Below are 18,798 nucleotides of genomic sequence, written 5' to 3'. Positions count from 1 at the left end.
GCAAACTTGAAAATTGTGAAAATTCTGTGCAACTTCCAGCGCGCATTTACTGTGAGCACTGAGGCTGAACCCGCTTTAAACACAGTCCAGTTAATGGCACAAATGGCAGCTCAGAGTTCTTTTTATGTCTGACAGGTCTGTGTAGAGTACGGGCTGAGTAGTGCGTGACAATGCAATAGAATCCTACTAGAATCCTATGCGTTCTGTTTTGGTATGTTGCATTGAAAGTGGCTAATATTACGTTGATTCGATCACAATTGCCACAGTAAAGGGAAACATTGATAGAGTTAACAAGGAAAACTCTAGAACAGTGGTCACCAACCTTTTCTGAGTCAAGATCACTTTCTGAGTCAAAATGAGATCTACCGCTCTGATTTTTTATTAACATGACTTAAAAACTTGTAAGCCTATGCAACATTAACCAATTAAAAACAGTAGTGTAGCAATGACTTTTGTGATGTAAGCTATAGACCCAATACATCATAATCGCGTATTGGCTTTGCTGGAATTGCACTGCCAATGCATTGTTGTTCGGGCCATTTTTTGACAATTATATTTCAAGATTTGAGGTAGGCTATATAATCACACAGGTAATAGATCCGTGGTTGTATTACTTGTGAAGCACAGCTGAGTGAGCATACATTAAAATCATTAGCTTTTTATTTTATTGGGCTGATGGTGCCTGCGTCTGATGCTCAGTCTCGGCGGAGGGAGAGAGCCACAGACTGAGGGTCTGCCTCTCAACATCCCTCCACTCTCCCTTTCCTCCACTGACACTGACCAAAAAGGGAGACCGTCTTCCAGCTGATGGTGAAACTCGACTCGCACCGCATTATTTCTGCCTCATGCACAAATTCATGTTGTTACTCCTATGAACAGAGAAATGGAAAAACTCCTCGATATTAATAATAACAACAATGCAAGCCTATAGATACACATTCCTACTCATTCATTACTGCTGCAGTGCTTGTTGTAGCGCTGAGTGGAAATGGGAAGAACGGGCATTTTAAGTGTTGAATAAAAAGTGTTGACAGTGATGAGTAAGAACTTAAACATGAAGTCACTCATATCAACAGCAGCTCTTTGCTGTATTCGTTGACAGTCTCTCTCTAGTCATGTTTTTTTTTAATGTTTTGAAATCTCACTATCAACTTTGCTGTAGATTTCTTTTATGCCTGCTACGTTACTGCAGACACAGTCATCTGAGCCATCCGATTGGCCAGCTGTAGGCCAATATTGCACTTGATTTGCTCTCTGGGCCCGCCAGAAAGGCAGAGTTTGCACCTTCAGACACATGAAATGGTTCAAAATGGCAACATTTCATCCACCCGGCGCGCAGGGCAGCTGAATCAGGTGCACCTACCTCCAACAGCCCAATAACAAAAAAAAATAGGAACACAAGGGTTTATCATTGGGTTTTTTACAGAAATGTTTGGCGATCGACTAGGAATGTCTTGAAGATCGACCGGTTGGTGACCACAGCTCTAGAAAATTGAGTGAAGTTCAATCTTGTGTTTCTCTCTGTGGGCTGATGTTTCTGTGCGCACAGCTTGGTCACACTCATCCAGTCCCCTCTCCCCAGACACTGTGGCTGAGCACAGCCTGTGTCACCTGTCCTCTTCCATTGCTGGCTTGAATCTACTGAACAAACCTCCTCTCCTCAGGTGTGGGGGTTATGACTTAGGTCCCTGACGAACACTACTTACCACAGCTAGACAAACACTGAAAAGGAGGTTAACCAATTCAAAGTAAAGGAAGTCGCTCAAATAAGGAAATAAGAAATAAACCGAAACGCCACATGATAGGATACATATTTAAAGCACTTCTAGGTTAATCCATTCAAAATAAAGCACACAGGATGGAATAAAGTAAAAGGACTAAATCGGGCGACTTGCATTTCATCACCCAGACTAGTATGAGTTATTAGTACAGATTTGTGTCACTTTGAGACATGTTTGCAAACTGAAGAAGGGTTACAAAATAAATCACCCTTAAATGCAATAAACGGCTTCCTTAATAACTCATTGTTTTGTGAACGATTCCAAATACGCGACAGGCACTTTAAAGACATACCTCAGCAATTCTTTACCTCATATTCATCATCTCCAGAACCAGTGTTTACTTTCCAAACGGCATCGAAGTGTCCCTTTTTAAGCACATCATTTTTTAGTCTCTTTAACGAAGCTGCTCTGATTTAAGCACTGTCACGAAAAGTGAACTCTGGGCCAATTAGTAGATGAGGACAGTTGAGTGGGGAGATCACAGGCGGGCAGAGCAATCTGTAGATGCTGTTCAATGCCAACTCCAGAACCGAGGAAGAGGAGGTGGAGAAATGGTGGGAGGATGGAGGAGAGGAGCTTATTTACTGTCCATCTTTTTTCCGGCAGCGCTCCGCAGCAGGCAGCTTCAAAGTTAATTTGAGGTCAATCACAGCTCTAACAGATAGATTGTAGCTGCGCTGCTCGCTGCAACCATCTTGTCAGGAAGGCGACTTCTGTTCACGCGCTCGCTTGGTTTGAACCAACCTCTCCTTAACCTGCCTTTAAGCTATAATGGTCATTATCTCTCTCTCACTCTCTCTCTCACACACACACACACACACTGATGTCAGAAAACTGTGAAAATGTGGTATTTTAAAGATGCCAAGTATATGACATATCACCCCCCCATCCGTGTGCACGCTACAGTCTGTACAACTATGACATCATCTCCCATCGCTCCCACACATAAATCAATTACCTTAAAGACGTTCTCCGGCTATTTGTTTTACTTTTACTGTTGAAAAGCCATATCCCAAATATACATACAGTGAAGTACACACACTAAAAGGCAAAAATAAATGTTTGAGCAAAATAGTGTTGTTTTTAGACACAGCAGCAAACTTCAAGGAGCTGGTCTGACGGGGAGATGTGATGTCATCGGCCTCTCCCCTTTCTTGAGGAGCCATAGAGAACAAAAGAGGATACCTGGACCACCTATTGAGATGTGCCTTTTGTGAAGTAAATCACGTGATAAATGATCTGCAAATGAGACTGGAGCAGGAGTTTACAGCCTTGCATGGAGTAGGAGTAGGACTTTAAAGCCTACACTGTTTGCTTAAGTGCAATGTTTCATTATGGTAAGGTGCTCAAGCAATCTGTAAAGTGTACCTAGGTGGGCCACTCGCCCCGTTGCAGTAACGGTGGTGGTCTGCTAGCTGCGCAACAGGTGTTAAAACAACAACATGCTCATCTCATTTTCTCCATTATAAGCCGAGGGAACGAGCGGCTCGATCTGGACTGACCATGTTTACTCAGTCAGGGTGACTTTCCGGAATGTTCTCTGTGTGGTGGAGAGGGGGATGAGGGATGAGTGGAAAAGGAGGGAGACGAGGTGGGTTGGGGTGGGGGGGTACCAAGAAAGATAAACACTGAAGCAGATGTCTGGCGTGGGTCCTGGGATCCATCAACAGACTTCTATCTCTCTGTGTAGCAAGGGACCGCCGTGTGCAAATTAGTCTCCGAGCGAGAACGCCGCTGCTGCAGTTCCTCGAGTCCCTCTTCAGATCAGTCTCTTCTCCCTCTCCGTCCTTCAACCCACTATCCCTCCCTTCCTCTCCTCCTCTCCACAGGGTAGCATCCCCTTCTTTCTCTCTCCAGACCCAGAGTACCTCTCCAGATCCCTCTCTTCTCCCTCTCCATCCCTCACCATCCCTCTCCTCTCCTTCTCTCCCCAGGGTGTCATCCCCCTCTCCTCCCCCCTCTCTCTCTCTCTCCCTCTCGCACCCCAGGCTTTGGCTGTGATTATGATAGCCCTTAATTGTCCACTGGGAGTGGGACCAGGCCCATTAATGCTAGATCAATCTGACTGGGGGATTAGATCACATGCTGCTAGCTTAATACCCAGTGAGAATTGTTCATTTAAGTGTGCGTGTGTGTGTGACGAACTACTGCTGTCAATGGATTTACCATCAGATCATGGTTAGAAAAGTAATTGAGGCTCCCTAATATGAGAACGGTGGTATCTGTTTTGTATCTGTCACCGAAGGAGGGCGAGGGTGTGTAACACAGTGACTTGACCACAATGTGCTGGGGTTACAGGAAGCAACTTGGATGCAGCGATGTTGCTTTTGGATTGCTTCATGTAACACCCCCAGCAACTGATAAGCAATTCATCTGCAACTTGGTGGCATCCAGATCAGTTGCAAACTTTTCAACTTTTGTGAAACTCGTTGCAAGCAACACAATCAAAACAAAAGCTTTTGTCGCGTGATCAATTCGAAGGTACAGAACGCCGACCCAGTTGTCATGTCAACACAGCTGTCGCTCGCGCTGCCTGTTGCTGCCGGAACCGCCCTCAAGGTTGATAGAAGCGACATAATTAGTTAAACGGGAGCTGTAGATTTTGGCATCGGCTAGTAAAGGTTTATGTATGTGGTTTGGCTGTCAATACATTTCATTTTTAAAGTAAACCCAGACCAGTTTCAACTAGCTAGCCTAAGCTTAGTTAGTTGCTAGCCTAAACTTAGTTAGTTGCTAGCCTAAACTTAGTTAGTTGCTAGCTTGGTTAGTTAGTCGATAGCTAGCTAGCCAGCTAGAACAGTGCTGGCAATTTCAATTTGGCTAGCTACATTTTACAGACAGTATTTGTTTCTAAATCATTAACGAAAAGGTTCGATAAACAAATGATTTGTGAAAATCACAATGAGGTGATTTACCCAATAAATGACTGGGAGTTTATTTTCTATAGCTTATTGAATCACAATGTAACGCAACAGATGCCATTGGTTTAGAATGTTCAAACCACATTGTTGTATGCCATTCCAATGGTGCTTCAGTTGCTTCGGGTATCAGCAAAGTTGATTGAGATGTCACTTGCAACTGCAATAAACATTTCTAAAGAAACTCCAGCCTACAGTCTCTCTTGACCTCTCAGTCTCTGTTCCTCACCACCTCTTCTTTTCTCCATCAACAACTCTATTCTCTGTCCCATTGGCTGCTCCATCTACACCTCTATTCTCTGTCCCATTGGCTGCTCCATCAACACATCTATTCTCTGTCCCATTGGCTGCTCCATCAACACATCTATTCTCTGTCCCATTGGCCGCTCCATCAACACTTCTATTCTCTGTCCCATTGGCTGCTCCATCAACACATCTATTCTCTGTCCCATTGGCTGCTCCATCAACACATCTATTCTCTGTCCCATTGGCTGCTCCATCAACACATCTATTCTCTGTCCCATTGGCCGCTCCATCAACACTTCTATTCTCTGTCCCATTGGCTGCTCCATCAACACTTCTATTCTCTGTCCCATTGGCTGCTCCATCAACAACTCTATTCTGTCCCATTGGCTGCTCCATCAACAACTCTATTCTCTGTCCCATTGGCTGCTCTATCTACACATCTATTCTCTGTCCCATTGGCTGCTCCATCAACACTTCTATTCTCTGTCCCATTGGCTGCTCCATCTACACATCTATTCTCTGTCCCATTGGCTGCTCCATCTACACATCTATTCTCTGTCCCATTGGCTGCTCCATCAACACATCTATTCTCTGTCCCATTGGCTGCTCCATCAACACTTCTATTCTCTGTCCCATTGGCTGCTCCATCAACAACTCTATTCTCTGTCCCATTGGCTGCTCCATCAACAACTCTATTCTCTGTCCCATTGGCTGCTCCATCAACACTTCTATTCTCTGTCCCATTGGCTGCTCCATCAACACTTCTATTCTCTGTCCCATTGGCTGCTCCATCAACACTTCTATTCTCTGTCCCATTGGCTGCTCCATCAACACTTCTATTCTCTGTCCCATTGGCTGCTCCATCTACACATCTATTCTCTGTCCCATTGGCTGCTCCATCTACACATCTATTCTCTGTCCCATTGGCTGCTCCATCTACACATCTATTCTCTGTCCCATTGGCTGCTCCATCAACACATCTATTCTCTGTCCCATTGGCTGCTCCATCAACAACTCTATTCTCTGTCCCATTGGCTGCTCCATCAACAACTCTATTCTCTGTCCCATTGGCTGCTCCATCTACACCTCTATTCTCTGTCCCATTGGCTGCTCCATCTACACCTCTATTCTCTGTCCCATTGGCTGCTCCATCAACACTTCTATTCTCACTCTCACTTCTGCCCTCTCTTCTCTCTCGTTCTCGTAGTTGACACTCTGTCCACTCTCCCCCAGGTCTTCTGATGGTGTGTTGGCGGTGGGGACAGTGTTGGTGAGCCGTGTGAACACGGGGGAGATGGAGGAGGGAAACATGGATCACATCACGGCCGACGTGCAGCAGGCCCAGAAGGTGAAGACGTGTGTGTGTGTGTTTGTATGAGAGTCGTTCCCCTCCAGATGTCTCGGCTAGCACTAATGCTTGCAGGATTAGTCTGTCACTGCTCAAGTGGCCCAATGAGATTCATCAAGCCCTTACAGCCCTTGGATCCTGTGTGTGTGTGTGTGTGTGTGTGTGTGTGTGTGTGTGTGTGTGGGGGGGGGGGGGGTAAAGTGTGACGAGAGGGCGAGAGTGGGATAGGGACTCTTAGACACTGCATATGTTTATCATGTGTGTGTGCGTACGGCGTTTGCGTGTGTGTGGGGGAGAGAGAGAGGGCAAGCCAGAGAAGCCATTGGCTTAGACAGCCTGAATGCTGTGTGTGATTATGTGCACAGACAAAGAGCATTAGAGAATTAGAGGGAGCGTCATACATCCTTCTATATGTGAGGGAGAGTCGACTAAACCCAGTTCCCCGTAGCCTTATAGCCTTCCTACGAGACTCACCTCGTCTGAATAAATGGCATCTCCCTTGTGAGACCATCCCACCTACAATCAACTATGCTAATCCACCACGACACGCTACACTGCACCATCTGAGAAACACAGGAGTGAGAGCCAGGTACCTGAAGAGTGCTCAAACGTCCTCCCAATGGGGTGTTTTCACACCAAAAACAAAGTTTATGTATGTACTTTACCTTCATTTGACTAGTTATTACACCCAATGGGAATATTTAGTTTAGTCTAAAATATAATATTATGTGTAGCATATAAGCACTGTACTTGCAACAAGATGTCACGGTCTCACTTCAGTTTTCAACGTTTGTTTAGGTTTAGGCATTAATTCCGACTGGTTAAGGTTTAGGATAATGTTAAAACAGAAAAAAAAAAATGTGCCTAGCACTGGGCTTGATCCCACAATCCTCCGAACCTCGGTCTCCATCCACAACGCCCTAGCAAGCCGCGAACCTCGGTCTCCATCCACAACGCCCTAGCAAGCCGCGAACCTCGGTCTCCATCCACAACGCCCTAGCAAGCCGCGAACCTCGGTCTCCATCCACAACGCCCTAGCAAGCCGCGAACCTCGGTCTCCATCCACAACGCCCTAGCAAGCCGCGAACCTCGGTCTCCATCCACAACGCCCTAGCAAGCCGCGAACCTACTTGATGGTAATAGGCATTCACACTGCCCCTAGTGGATGGTATTGAAGGCATCTCCCGACATCCTGGGGTCCTGGACAAATGTGGAATACCGAAGTTGATCTGGTGTGACCTGGCTGGTGGTTGTACATGTACGAGGAGGCAGTCAAAATGGATCTGTGTATAGTAGAATTGATGTCTTTCTGAGAGGAGATAACATAACTCCGTAGCATAGGGTGTTCACTGACCCAGTCTAACTGTAGTCTGTTGACACTTCTCCTCGTTGCAGCAAAATGACCTTTGCTCTCTGTGTGCGTGTGTGTGTGTGTTACCACTGTGTGTAAGTCAGAGTCACAGAGAGCAGTCTTATATAATTGACTAGGGCTCTAACATGGCTGGCTACCTCTGGGTCCTGCTCTCTTTTGATGGTGTAGGGTGTGTGTGTGGGTGGACAACTTCTCTTAAGGTTTACACAGCAATTTTTTCAGAAGAGTTTAATAAAATTCCACTTGAATTCAAGATACAACTGTGCTGCTGTTGTATCGTGTTGGCGTCTCACGGTGCGTCCCTCTCAGACGGTTTAGTTTCGTCCCTGTTCTACCATTACAGTACCTCAATCCCATCTCGCAAAGTTAGCATTTCCTTCTCATTTAACTTCTCAACATATTGCCATACAGGACCTCACTGTTGTCGCTTGCCTTGCAACGTGCAATCTACAAAATAGTAGATTGCACGTTGACTCTGGATGTCGACTCGCATTTCTGAGTGTCAAGATTCCTAAAATTCAGTATTTTTGGAATGGAGGAGACTGATTAGCTGCCGTACTTCTGAGAACACAAACACTCGCGTCTTTCATAGCGAGCTAGCGAGGGACGGAGAGAGAGGGGAGGGGAACAGTATAGGCCCGTCGGCCACCAGGCACACAGTCAGAACAGTGGACTAGGCCTATCTATCGGCTATCAAAAGCTGTGTCTTGCAATGGAATGCCATATCTTGCTTTTTCTTAGCTTGCAATGTGTCGGAACTTCAGTAAAGCAAGGCCAATCATCAATGAGTAGGCTACGTTATTGAGACGAGCGAGATGCAGCACTTCGCTCTCACATAGTCACACACTGTCTCTGTTTGCTTCACGCTGTTCACACCGTGGTAGCTAGCCAGGGCACCAAAACAGGGGGAAACTTGAGTCTTGCGCTTCAACACTCTTATTTGTTGCTGAAATTGACCCACTATGCTATTTACTTTCTCCATCTACGTAAAAAAAAAAAACATTTGTTTTTCAGTTAGGGATTTTAATTAACGTTAAGGATCCCAATTTAGTTTAAACTTTTTAGCGTTTTAATGTTCACACCCCTAACACTATGTATGATTATGTGATTCATAGATGCCACTGAATGGAAGTGTTACTGAATGGAAGTGCAACACACGAAAATGGAAATGCAATTATCATGGGGAGTTTCACTGAAAGTCGAAATCTCCTGCTCAGTTCCTCTGGCGTGAACAGAGCCACATCATATCGTGTGGACTTTCACCCCTGTTCAGTTCCTCTGGCGTGAACAGAGCCACATCATATCGTGTGGACTTTCACCCCTGTTCAGTTCCTCTGGCGTGAACAGAGCCACATCATATCGTGTGGAGTTTCACCCCTGTTCAGTTCCTCTGGCGTGAACAGAGCCACATCATATCGTATGGAGTTTCACCCCTGTTCAGTTCCTCTGGCGTGAACAGAGCCACATCATATCGTGTGGACTTTCACCCCTGTTCAGTTCCTCTGGCGTGAACAGAGCCACATCATATCGTGTGGAGTTTCACCCCTGTTCAGTTCCTCTGGCGTGAACAGAGCCACATCATCTCGTATGGAATTTCACCCCTGTTCAGTTCCTCTGGCGTGAACAGAGCCACATCATATCGTATGGAGTTTCACCCCTGTTCAGTTCCTCTGGCGTGAACAGAGCCACATCATCTCGTATGGAATTTCACCCCTGTTCAGTTCCTCTGGCGTGAACAGAGCCACATCATATCGTATGGAGTTTCACCCCTGTTCAGTTCCTCTGGCGTGAACAGAGCCACATCATATCGTATGGAGTTTCACCCCTGCTCAGTTCCTCTGGCATGAACAGAGCCACATCATATCGTATGGAGTTTCACCCCTGTTCAGTTCCTCTGGCGTGAACAGAGCCACATCATATCGTATGGAATTTCACCCCTGTTCAGTTCCTCTGGCGTGAACAGAGCCACATCATATCGTATGGAGTTTCACCCCTGTTCAGTTCCTCTGGCGTGAACAGAGCCACATCATATCGTATGGAGTTTCACCCCTGTTCAGTTCCTCTGGCGTGAACAGAGCCACATCATCTCGTATGGAATTTCACCCCTGCTATGTTTCCCTGACGTGAAGAAAGCTACCTTGTTTCCCTATATTCCCCTGACGTAAATGAAGCTACTTTGCTTCACTATGTTCCTCTGACGTAAATGAAGCTACTTTGCTTCACTATGTTCCTCTGACGTGAAGAAAGCTACTTTGTTTCACTATGTTCCCCTGACGTGAAGAAAGCTACTTTGCTTCACTATGTTCCCCTGACGTGAAGAAAGCTACTTTGCTTCACTATGTTCCTCTGATGTGAAGAAAGCTACCTTGTTTCCCTATATTCCCCTGACGTAAATGAAGCTACTTTGCTTCACTATGTTCCTCTGACGTGAAGAAAGCTACTTTGCTTCACTATGTTCCCCTGACGTGAAGAAAGCTACTTTGTTTCACTATGTTCCCCTGACGTGAAGAAAGCTATTTTGCATCACTATGTTCCCCTGACGTGAAGAAAGCTACTTTGCTTCACTATGTTCCTCTGATGTGAAGAAAGCTACTTTGCTTCACTATGTTCCTCTGACGTGAAGAAAGCTACTTTGCTTCACTATGTTCCTCTGACGTGAAGGAAGCGACTTTGCTTCACTATGTTCCTCTGACGTGAAGAAAGCTACTTTGCTTCACTATGTTCCTCTGACGTGAAGAAAGCTACTTTGCTTCACTATGTTCCCCTGACGTGAAGAAAGCTACTTTGCTTCACTATGTTCCTCTGACGTGAAGAAAGCTACCTTGTTTCACTATGTTCCTCTGACGTGAAGAAAGCTACTTTGCTTCACTATGTTCCTCTGACGTGAAGAAAGCTACCTTGTTTCACTATGTTCCTCTGACGTGAAGAAAGCTACCTTGTTTCACTATATTCCCCTGACGTGAAGAAAACTACTTTGCTTCACTATGTTCCTCTGACGTGATGAAAGCTACCTTGTTTCACTAAATTCCACTTTTTTCGCAAAAGTAGCAGTCCTAGTAGTCGGTACCTGCTAAAGTATATTTCTGATGGTTTGTCAGCCTCGATGCCACTGACAAGAGAGGCCTGAAAACTGTTGGTTGTCACTAGCACTTTGATGTCTTGTCCCACACGCATCATCAAAAAGTGACATTCAGCAGCTGTGATGGAAAGATACTCATTATTAAAGGGGACGGCGACAAACACATGGAGCGTTCTTGAATGACGGAGGGTTGGTCTGTCTGTCTGTCTGTCTGTCTGTCTGTCTGTCTGTCTGTCTGTCTGTCTGTCTGTCTGTCTGTCTGTCTGTCTGTCTGTCTGTGCACCTATGTGTTTAGCTTCACCTGTCGTTTACCTCCTGCTGAGCTAAATTAAAATGTATTTAAAGAGCAAGACATGCTGAACCAACAACATGTCAAGCTAGACGTGGCCGCCCCGCTGCTCAGAGAAAAGCAGAGTTAAATGTACATTCATATGTGTGTGTTTGATGGTGGAGATTTGACATGCACATGTAAACATCAAACATCTCTCTCTCTCTCTTCTTTCCACAGTGCACCTTAGTTTGTGAGTCATCACAGGGAACCCCAAACGACAAAGATAATAGCCCCCTGACGGGTGCTGGTAAGTTCAACTACACTTGTTCCTTCTACCTTTAAACACCTATAATTTAACTGCTGACTTCCATCGTCATGGCAACCCTGTAATCAGTGGGAAGAGCTTTAAGGCTAATTTGATCCTCTAATTTGATCCCCCTTCCTCCCCTGTCTCACCAACCACCCCAATCTCTCCTAGTGAAATTAGTTTATTACTAAAAAGAATTATCTCACGTTTTTTTGCATTTTCCCTTAAAAAAAAACTATTACACCCCTGTAATTACCATGACCTAGTGTTACCCCCAAAAGCAGCTTGAAATTGACAAAGTGTAATAAAGTGATACATTAAGTTAACCCCCACTTCATGGTTTTCTCATTGGAAAGTGCGCCGCCCTTGACTAACCTTCTCCCGCCAAAGAGATTTGAAGTCTCAATGGGGCTACCCATTTTGATTAAAGAATTCATATTATTCATTCTCAGATTAAAAGGGGAAGCCTTGGTTTAAGTAAGTAAAGGGAGGGAGAGCCAGTTGACAGTGGAAAAGGTGTGAGACTTGGCCAACGTTGGCTCTAAAGGAATTCACCCCTTTGTAACCTTTTATTCATTATCTACAGCACCATACCAGTGTCTCCGATGACATCATAGTGGGACCTTTTCTTCTTTTCTATTTGACGACCACATTTAGAAAATGCCTTTTTCAAACATCTAGACACTAGTATGGGTACAGGACAGGACTAATATGATGTACAAAAAAAAATATATAAAATGGTGAAGTGCCCCTTTAAAGGAGGTTTTTATATCCCCAGACAAGGTGAAAGTCCGCCTGCCTCCCTTGGCTGCTCCAGTCCTGGTTCTGTATCTGTTCTGTGTGGACTGGCTGGAGAGGCAGACAAGAGGAAGCGACGCCACGTCGATCCTGTGATACCAATTAAGGGAGAAGCCCCCGAATGGCGCAACACACTTCACTTGTTACCCGATCACTGGGAGCAGGGAGAAACTAGCAGAAACACCAGGAGTGAGAAAAAGAGAGAGGGAAAGAGGGAGGAGGAGAAGGAGAGACTTGAGAAGGTCACTGCTCCCTGCTGTGTTGGGAATACAAAGCCCTTCTTTCCCTTTTCTTATCACTCGTTCCTCTCCAGAGGAGGAGAAAAACCCTTCTGAGTTTCCAACTCATCCTCCTCTTCTTCAATGCTTTTTTTCTTTCCCTTCCTCATTATCGTATCTCGGTACTTTCTAGAAAGTCTTATCTTCGTCTTTTTCTCTGTCTCTATTTCCGTCCTCAGCGTGTGTTGGTATGACTTTCCTTGCAGCTCTGTTCTCTATACCCGTCGTCATTGTCACTATCTGTCGCAATTAGCTAGCGAGAGGCAGGCACCAGGGGGCTGTGCCACCCGCCTTCCTGCGCGGGGTGGGTTGCAGGAAGGCGGGTGGCACAGCTGCGTCCCATCACTATAACACGCTCCCCGCAGACTTAGAGAGATTGACTAATGCAATTTAGCCCTTTACTTGTATTACCTTTCAGAGGGGGGAGAGCGGAGAAGGATGCACACATACACACACACACACAGGAGGGGGGGACGCCCAGGGAAGAAGTAATTTCCTTAAGAGGTGTGGGGAGAGGAGGACGGAGCAATCTGATTGGCCTTCAGATTAGCGTGGCGGCAGGGGGAGGTCAGAGGTTAATCTGCTCCTTCGACCGTGTCCGCTGCAAGGAGGAAGTACCAGTCATCCCTTCATCTCGCTCTCAATCTGTCCCTCTCACCTCTCCCTCTCTTTTTAATTCTGACTTACTCTTTGAAATGCCCTCTAGAATCCTGTCCCTCTCCACATAGCAGCAGCAACAGTGTCATTTAATAATCCAAGATCAAGCTCTCCATTTCAAATCATAGCTATACTTTTTCATTTGATGTAATCATTAATATAATGATTATGAAAAAAATGATGGCTAAAAAGCTTAAAGGGCCCACCTCAGAGGAATTTTCCACACCTATTTCGAGTAATTCCTGTCCTAGAAAGAAAATCCTTGTTTAGGCTCCACCTCTGCGACTGACGCAGGCTGCTAATACATATTCAGGAATTGGGGGTGGGAACGTTGTGGTGATTTCCAGGTGTAGCAGAGAAATAACAACAAATAGGCCACTGACTGACAGCTGTCAGTGTAATTAGCTAGCATGCTAAGCTAACCTGAGCCAGCTAATGAAAGTTGTGAAAAAGTCTTATTTCTACTGGTGTGGGAGTTTAACCCTTTCTTATTTTTCACTTTTCACACTATTGTGTTGATTGCTGACCTCGGCCATACTCTACCAGATCAGATATCATCTTGTTCACCTTTCTAGCCTGGTTCCAGTAACTATGGTGAAGGGCTTGGCTCTAGTCTGTCCTAGCCAACCTTCCAGGGGCCTGATTCCTACCTCTCTGACTGTCCTTCACACTGAACTGAACATTACTTCCCACCCCAGTGCCTCTAGTAAAAGTCACCTCTGACACATTATCCTTCAATTAAAAGGTCTCTCCACTGCCACACCGCCCCTCGTTGTGCCCGAACATCACAAGGTTGTCACTACACTCTCCAACGCTCTGTTGCCTTCTGTATGGGACAAGGGACCAGGAATACCCAGGACAAAGTGCTCAGAATAAGGCCCTGACATTGAAAAGGGATGACGCAGTGAGGACGAGTCTCTGTATTGAATTCGCACCTTGGAAAGTAAATGGATGGCAAATGGGTGCATATGGTAACGGGGCCTCTCCCCTCTTCTCTCCACTCCTCTCCTTCCCTACCTCTCCCCTCCTCTCCTCCCCTCCTCCCCTTCCTCTCCCCTCCTCATCTCCTCCTCCCCTCCTCTCATCTCCTCCCCTTCCTCTCCCCTCCTCTCATCTCCTCCTCTCCTCCCCTTCCTCTCCTCTTCTCTCCTCTCCTCCAGGAGTTAGACTGACATTACCACTGTTAGTTGGTTGGTTGCAGCTTCACAAGGAAGAGGGGAAGTGATTTTAATTTTAAAAGGGAGGAATAAGTGCTTGGGTCACACTTGTGATTCCCAGCCCTCGGTGCCGTGTAGCTTTTTTTGGTAGCATTACACATCTTGAAGCCTCCGTCTTCAATGGTGAAGTCTCCTCTTCTACTATCGGAGCGCTCCAGCTTATTACTATTGAGTGACTTCCTTCCAGAACACTAGCGTGGCCTCTAAGAAAAGGAGCAACGGCAGCGAACTGTGAATAGCTGTTTGAGGCGTACGGCTTTTTCCGGCTTTCTCGCCCAGCGACTGCCAGCACACTGATAAGAGTATTAAAGCTGTTTTTTGGTTGCCGCATGATTGCGGCTAATAGCCACTCTAGGAAGAAAAAGGAAGGAGTGGAAGGGTTGAATTTGAATGGGGTTTAATAGGAGAAGATGGTGAGGCAAAGTTTGGGGAATCAACCATCTTCCCTTTCCTTCACTGCTCTATCATAAACAAACAATTCAAATGGGAATCAAATCCAATGAAGAAATTGTTTAATAATGAAAGAATCATTTAATGGGCTGACCTGAGATCTCTTATTCTTCATTTTCTAAGTCTTGGAGAGAGAGATGTGGAAAGAGCGATAGAGAGAGAGAGATGCAGCTCTTGGAAGATGAGGCAAGCAGCAACCTTATCTATCGCAGACACTGTTATTGATTATGGGATTTCATTTGCAGCACATGCCACATGAAAATACGTTTTTTGAAGGGTTAGAGTTTTGTCTTTGGGTTTCCTCGGTATCAAAGTTTGTTTAGAACCAAAGCACATCGTCTGTTTGATGTTTGTGAAACTTAGAAATATCTTTGAAGGTGTATGCAATCATTTTCAGTATGTCATGATGGTTGATACTGTATGTCTCTCTTTCTCTCTCCCCCTTCTACCTCTCTCCCTTCCTTCCCCTTCTCCCTCTCCCTCCTCCCTCTCACCCACTGTCCCTCTCCTCTCTCTCTCTCTCTCTCTCCCTCTTTCTACCCTCCTTCTCCCCCCCTCTCCCTCTCACCCTCCACCTCCTCCCCCTCTCTCTCTCTCCCTCTCTCCCAGTCTTTAAGAATCCGGTTTGTAAGGTCTACAAGTTCCAGACGGTGGATAGTAAATGGATGCTGGTGAGAGAACAGATGGAGGAGTGTACTCTGTCCTTCAGCATCCCCAGACAGCTCCTCCACCTCTACATCCAGGAAGACATGAGGAGGTAAGAACCCATCTAGGATCAGTTTAGCCTTTACTGAACCACTGGGAGGGACAAAGCAAAACCTGACCTTGGAACAGTATTACATATGGGTTAATGACTTGTCTTTATAAGCACAGTGATTTGTGAGAAGGCAAACAGCAGCTGATCGAGGATCAGGTAAGGCCAAATGTAACAACTGGAGGTAGACATCAACACTGACCTCGGATCAGTGCATAGGGAGAGCACAGACCTAAGATCTATTGTAACAGCCTTAATCTAAGCCTAAATCTAACCACTAGGAGGTACATTGCATTCATTTGAATAGGGGCACTATAGCTCTGGGCCTGCCTACATTAACAGGCCTATTTCAGAGAGGTAAATGGTTGTTTAAGAGCTATACTTAGAGAGGATTGAATTATTCAGGTCTGTTTAACACTTCAAAAGGGGATTGTTGTACGCCTGCACACTAGTCAACCAGCAACACACACACACACACGGATGTACACTTGCATACAGGCACACAGACGTTTGCACATGCACACTCACACACATGCAGAGAGGGACACACACAAAGGGAGAGAGAGATAAACACACACACCAACTCCCCCCAACACTGTTCTGAACAAAGTCCTGGAGCTTTATCGAGCTGAGAGTGGCTTTGAGGAAGATGAAGGTACTGTGTCGCTAATTGACTCTGCTCTTGATCTTGTTAGCTAATTAGTGGTCAAAGTGGCCACAAGATGATGAGGAAAAAGGGATGTGTATTGTAACCAAAATGATTCCAGATGACGTTTGAATCCCCCCGGAATGTTCCTAGTGTAGTGTTAATGATACATTATACTCAACTAACATTCTAGTTTGTCAGATGTTTACATACCTCAATAGTAGTCTGATGATTTTGACATTAGACTACTTTTGGAGTCTGGAAACATCTGACAAAATTAGATTTGGGAATTTAATGTCCCTTCTTTAACCACAGTTAACCCTCATTAACCGTCAGTTAACCCTCTCTTGGCAGGTCCAGTTATGTCATTGTACTCAATAAAGGAAGGGTTAAGATGCTGCTAGTGAATAGATGATCCTCATCAGTTTATAAGAGAGAAGCCACTGTGATGGGTAAGAGGATCTCAGTGTTCTCTTCCCTCAGGGTCCCTATGAGCGTTTGTCAGGACAGATCATTCCTCAACACGCCCGCCGTCCCCTAGCAATCCCTCATGATCATAGTCCGTCATATAGTCCCTCGGTCGGCAAGCGGTCGATCTCATGGTCAGCGGTAGTATCCCAAATGGTTCCCTATTCCCTTCATAGTGCCCTACGAGCCCTGGTCAAAAGTAGTGCACTATAAAGGATAGGCTTCCATTTGGAACACATGGAGTGTCCTTATCGGCCCTCTAATTTGGAATCCCAAGTCATTAAACTAGATTAGACCATTCTTATACCAAGGTTTCCCTCAAGTTCCAAATTAGAACATTCTCAGACCAAGGTTTCCCTCAAGTTCCAAATTAGAACATTCTCAGACCAAGGTTTCCCTCAAGTTCCAGATTAGAACATTCTCAGACCAAGGTTTCCCTCAAGTTCCAGATTAGAACATTCTCAGACCAAGGTTTCCCTCAAGTTCCAAATTAGAACATTCTCAGACCAAGGTTTCCCTCAAGTTCCAGATTAGAACATTCTCAGACCAAGGTTTCCCTCAAGTTCCCTCCCTTAAAAGCTATTATTTAAGCCTTGTTATTATCTGGTCTATTGCCTCTAGACTCTAACCTCTCTTGATACTTGCAGTCTGAGTAGAACAATACTTTAAAGCTAGAGTCCTTCATTGAAAGTATAACAAAGCCGACACCCCACCTCTGTTTTGGTAAAAAAAGCGAAGGGATGGGCCTGGAGAAATGTAACGACTCTTAAATTCATAGACGGAGCTATGGATGCAAGGACTGACCATCCATATTTTGGAGGCAAGGACTGACCATAAAAATGATAGTGTTTTGAGGCTGTACAGCGTTTGTTTGTGTTTACATTGTTTACAAACATTTGAGTGAAACAAGCGGTTATTCTGGGTTCTGACGGTGTACGACAGTTGAACTAAAAAGCTCATGAGGCGTTCAGATGTTCTCTTGTTCAGGAATCAATGGGTACATATCATTCATTTGTAAATTATGGATATAGCAACTAAGGACTATTCAGAAAACGATCTCGATCTGTCACTATATGACACATGCTCAAAAACACAAATACGTTATTGAGTTTGTTTACCCACACACATCAATGTATATCTATTATTCACTACAAGGTAGATAGTGCGTTTAAGAGCTTGTTTATAATCCTCTTTAAACAATTTCAGGCGCTCTAGCTACCTCTTGGTTCTGTGTAAAAACTCAATCAGGCTTTACCCTTTAATGATTAAGATACGCCTTTTAAGGCTGTGAAGTGACACACAAACACACACTGTGAAGTGGCTTAGTCTCCTTCCCCGGCATCACTGTATGCTAATAGTGGCATCTCTTTTTCTCCTCTCTTCATCCCTCGTTCCCTTTGATGTTGACAGCCATGTTCCAACCTTATCACCATGCCTGTTTAATCTTTGTCCTTTTGTGTGGGAGTATAGCTCTTGTGTGGCTCTTTGTGTGTGAGTGACTGTGTGTGTGTGAGTGTCCCAATTATGGATGTGTGTGTGGGCATTAAATAATATTTCTCCTAGTTTTTTTTTTTAATGAATTGATCGTTTCATGAATTCCGAGCTACGCCTACATTCCTTCCCCATTCAACAAGGAGGAAGTGACCTGATCATCTTCTGCTCCTGTGAACTAAATAGCATCACAGCGGTCTGCCTTTGGTTGGTGGTTGATACTATGGCCTCTCCACACTACATTTCAGTAAAGCACACTATATGGAAATCAGTAGGCTATAGTTCTCTATGTACTTGGCCGTCTACAGTAAAGGAGGCAGGTTGGGTTGTAAAGAAGGAGGCTTCTGTTTGTGAGTCGTCTCACGCAGGTTATATTGACCCCAGGCCCAAAGCTCTTGGTGATTAAATTGAACAGGCTCCTATAACACAGCATGAAATAAAGTCTCTCACATGACAGGTCTTTGCTCTTTGGAAAATGTATTCTGTACCCCTCATCTGTCCAAGTCAGTTTGAACATAACAGCTCTCTCTCTTTCTCTCTCTCTCTCTCTTGCTTTCTCTCTGTCTCTCTCGCTCTCTCTCTCTCTCTCGCCTTTTCTTTCTTCTGCTTGTCTGTCTGAGGCCTCTCTTCTTTTGCCCTCATTCCCTACTGTGTCTTGTTCTTCAAGTCTCAGTCTCTCGCTCATGTCAATCTTCTCTGCATTTGTCTCTCTCACTC

General features: G+C 45.2%; 1 protein-coding gene across 5 annotated transcripts in view; it reads left to right on the top strand.

The window, feature by feature from the left end:
* LOC120034790 (type II inositol 3,4-bisphosphate 4-phosphatase-like) overlaps positions 1–18,798 on the top strand; it is a 144,817-nt gene that overhangs the window by 40,431 nt on the left and 85,588 nt on the right. For all 5 annotated transcript variants that reach the window (XM_038981409.1, XM_038981410.1, XM_038981407.1 and 2 more), the window contains 3 exons: positions 6,179–6,293; positions 11,253–11,322; positions 15,332–15,479. In XM_038981409.1, coding sequence (XP_038837337.1) covers positions 6,179–6,293; positions 11,253–11,322; positions 15,332–15,479 — 333 coding nt within the window. The remainder of the gene's footprint in view (positions 1–6,178; positions 6,294–11,252; positions 11,323–15,331; positions 15,480–18,798) is intronic.

This window comes from Salvelinus namaycush, chromosome 42, assembly GCF_016432855.1.
Source record: "Salvelinus namaycush isolate Seneca chromosome 42, SaNama_1.0, whole genome shotgun sequence".
Classification (NCBI taxonomy): domain Eukaryota; kingdom Metazoa; phylum Chordata; class Actinopteri; order Salmoniformes; family Salmonidae; genus Salvelinus; species Salvelinus namaycush.
This window is presented reverse-complemented; position numbering and strand designations above follow the sequence as displayed.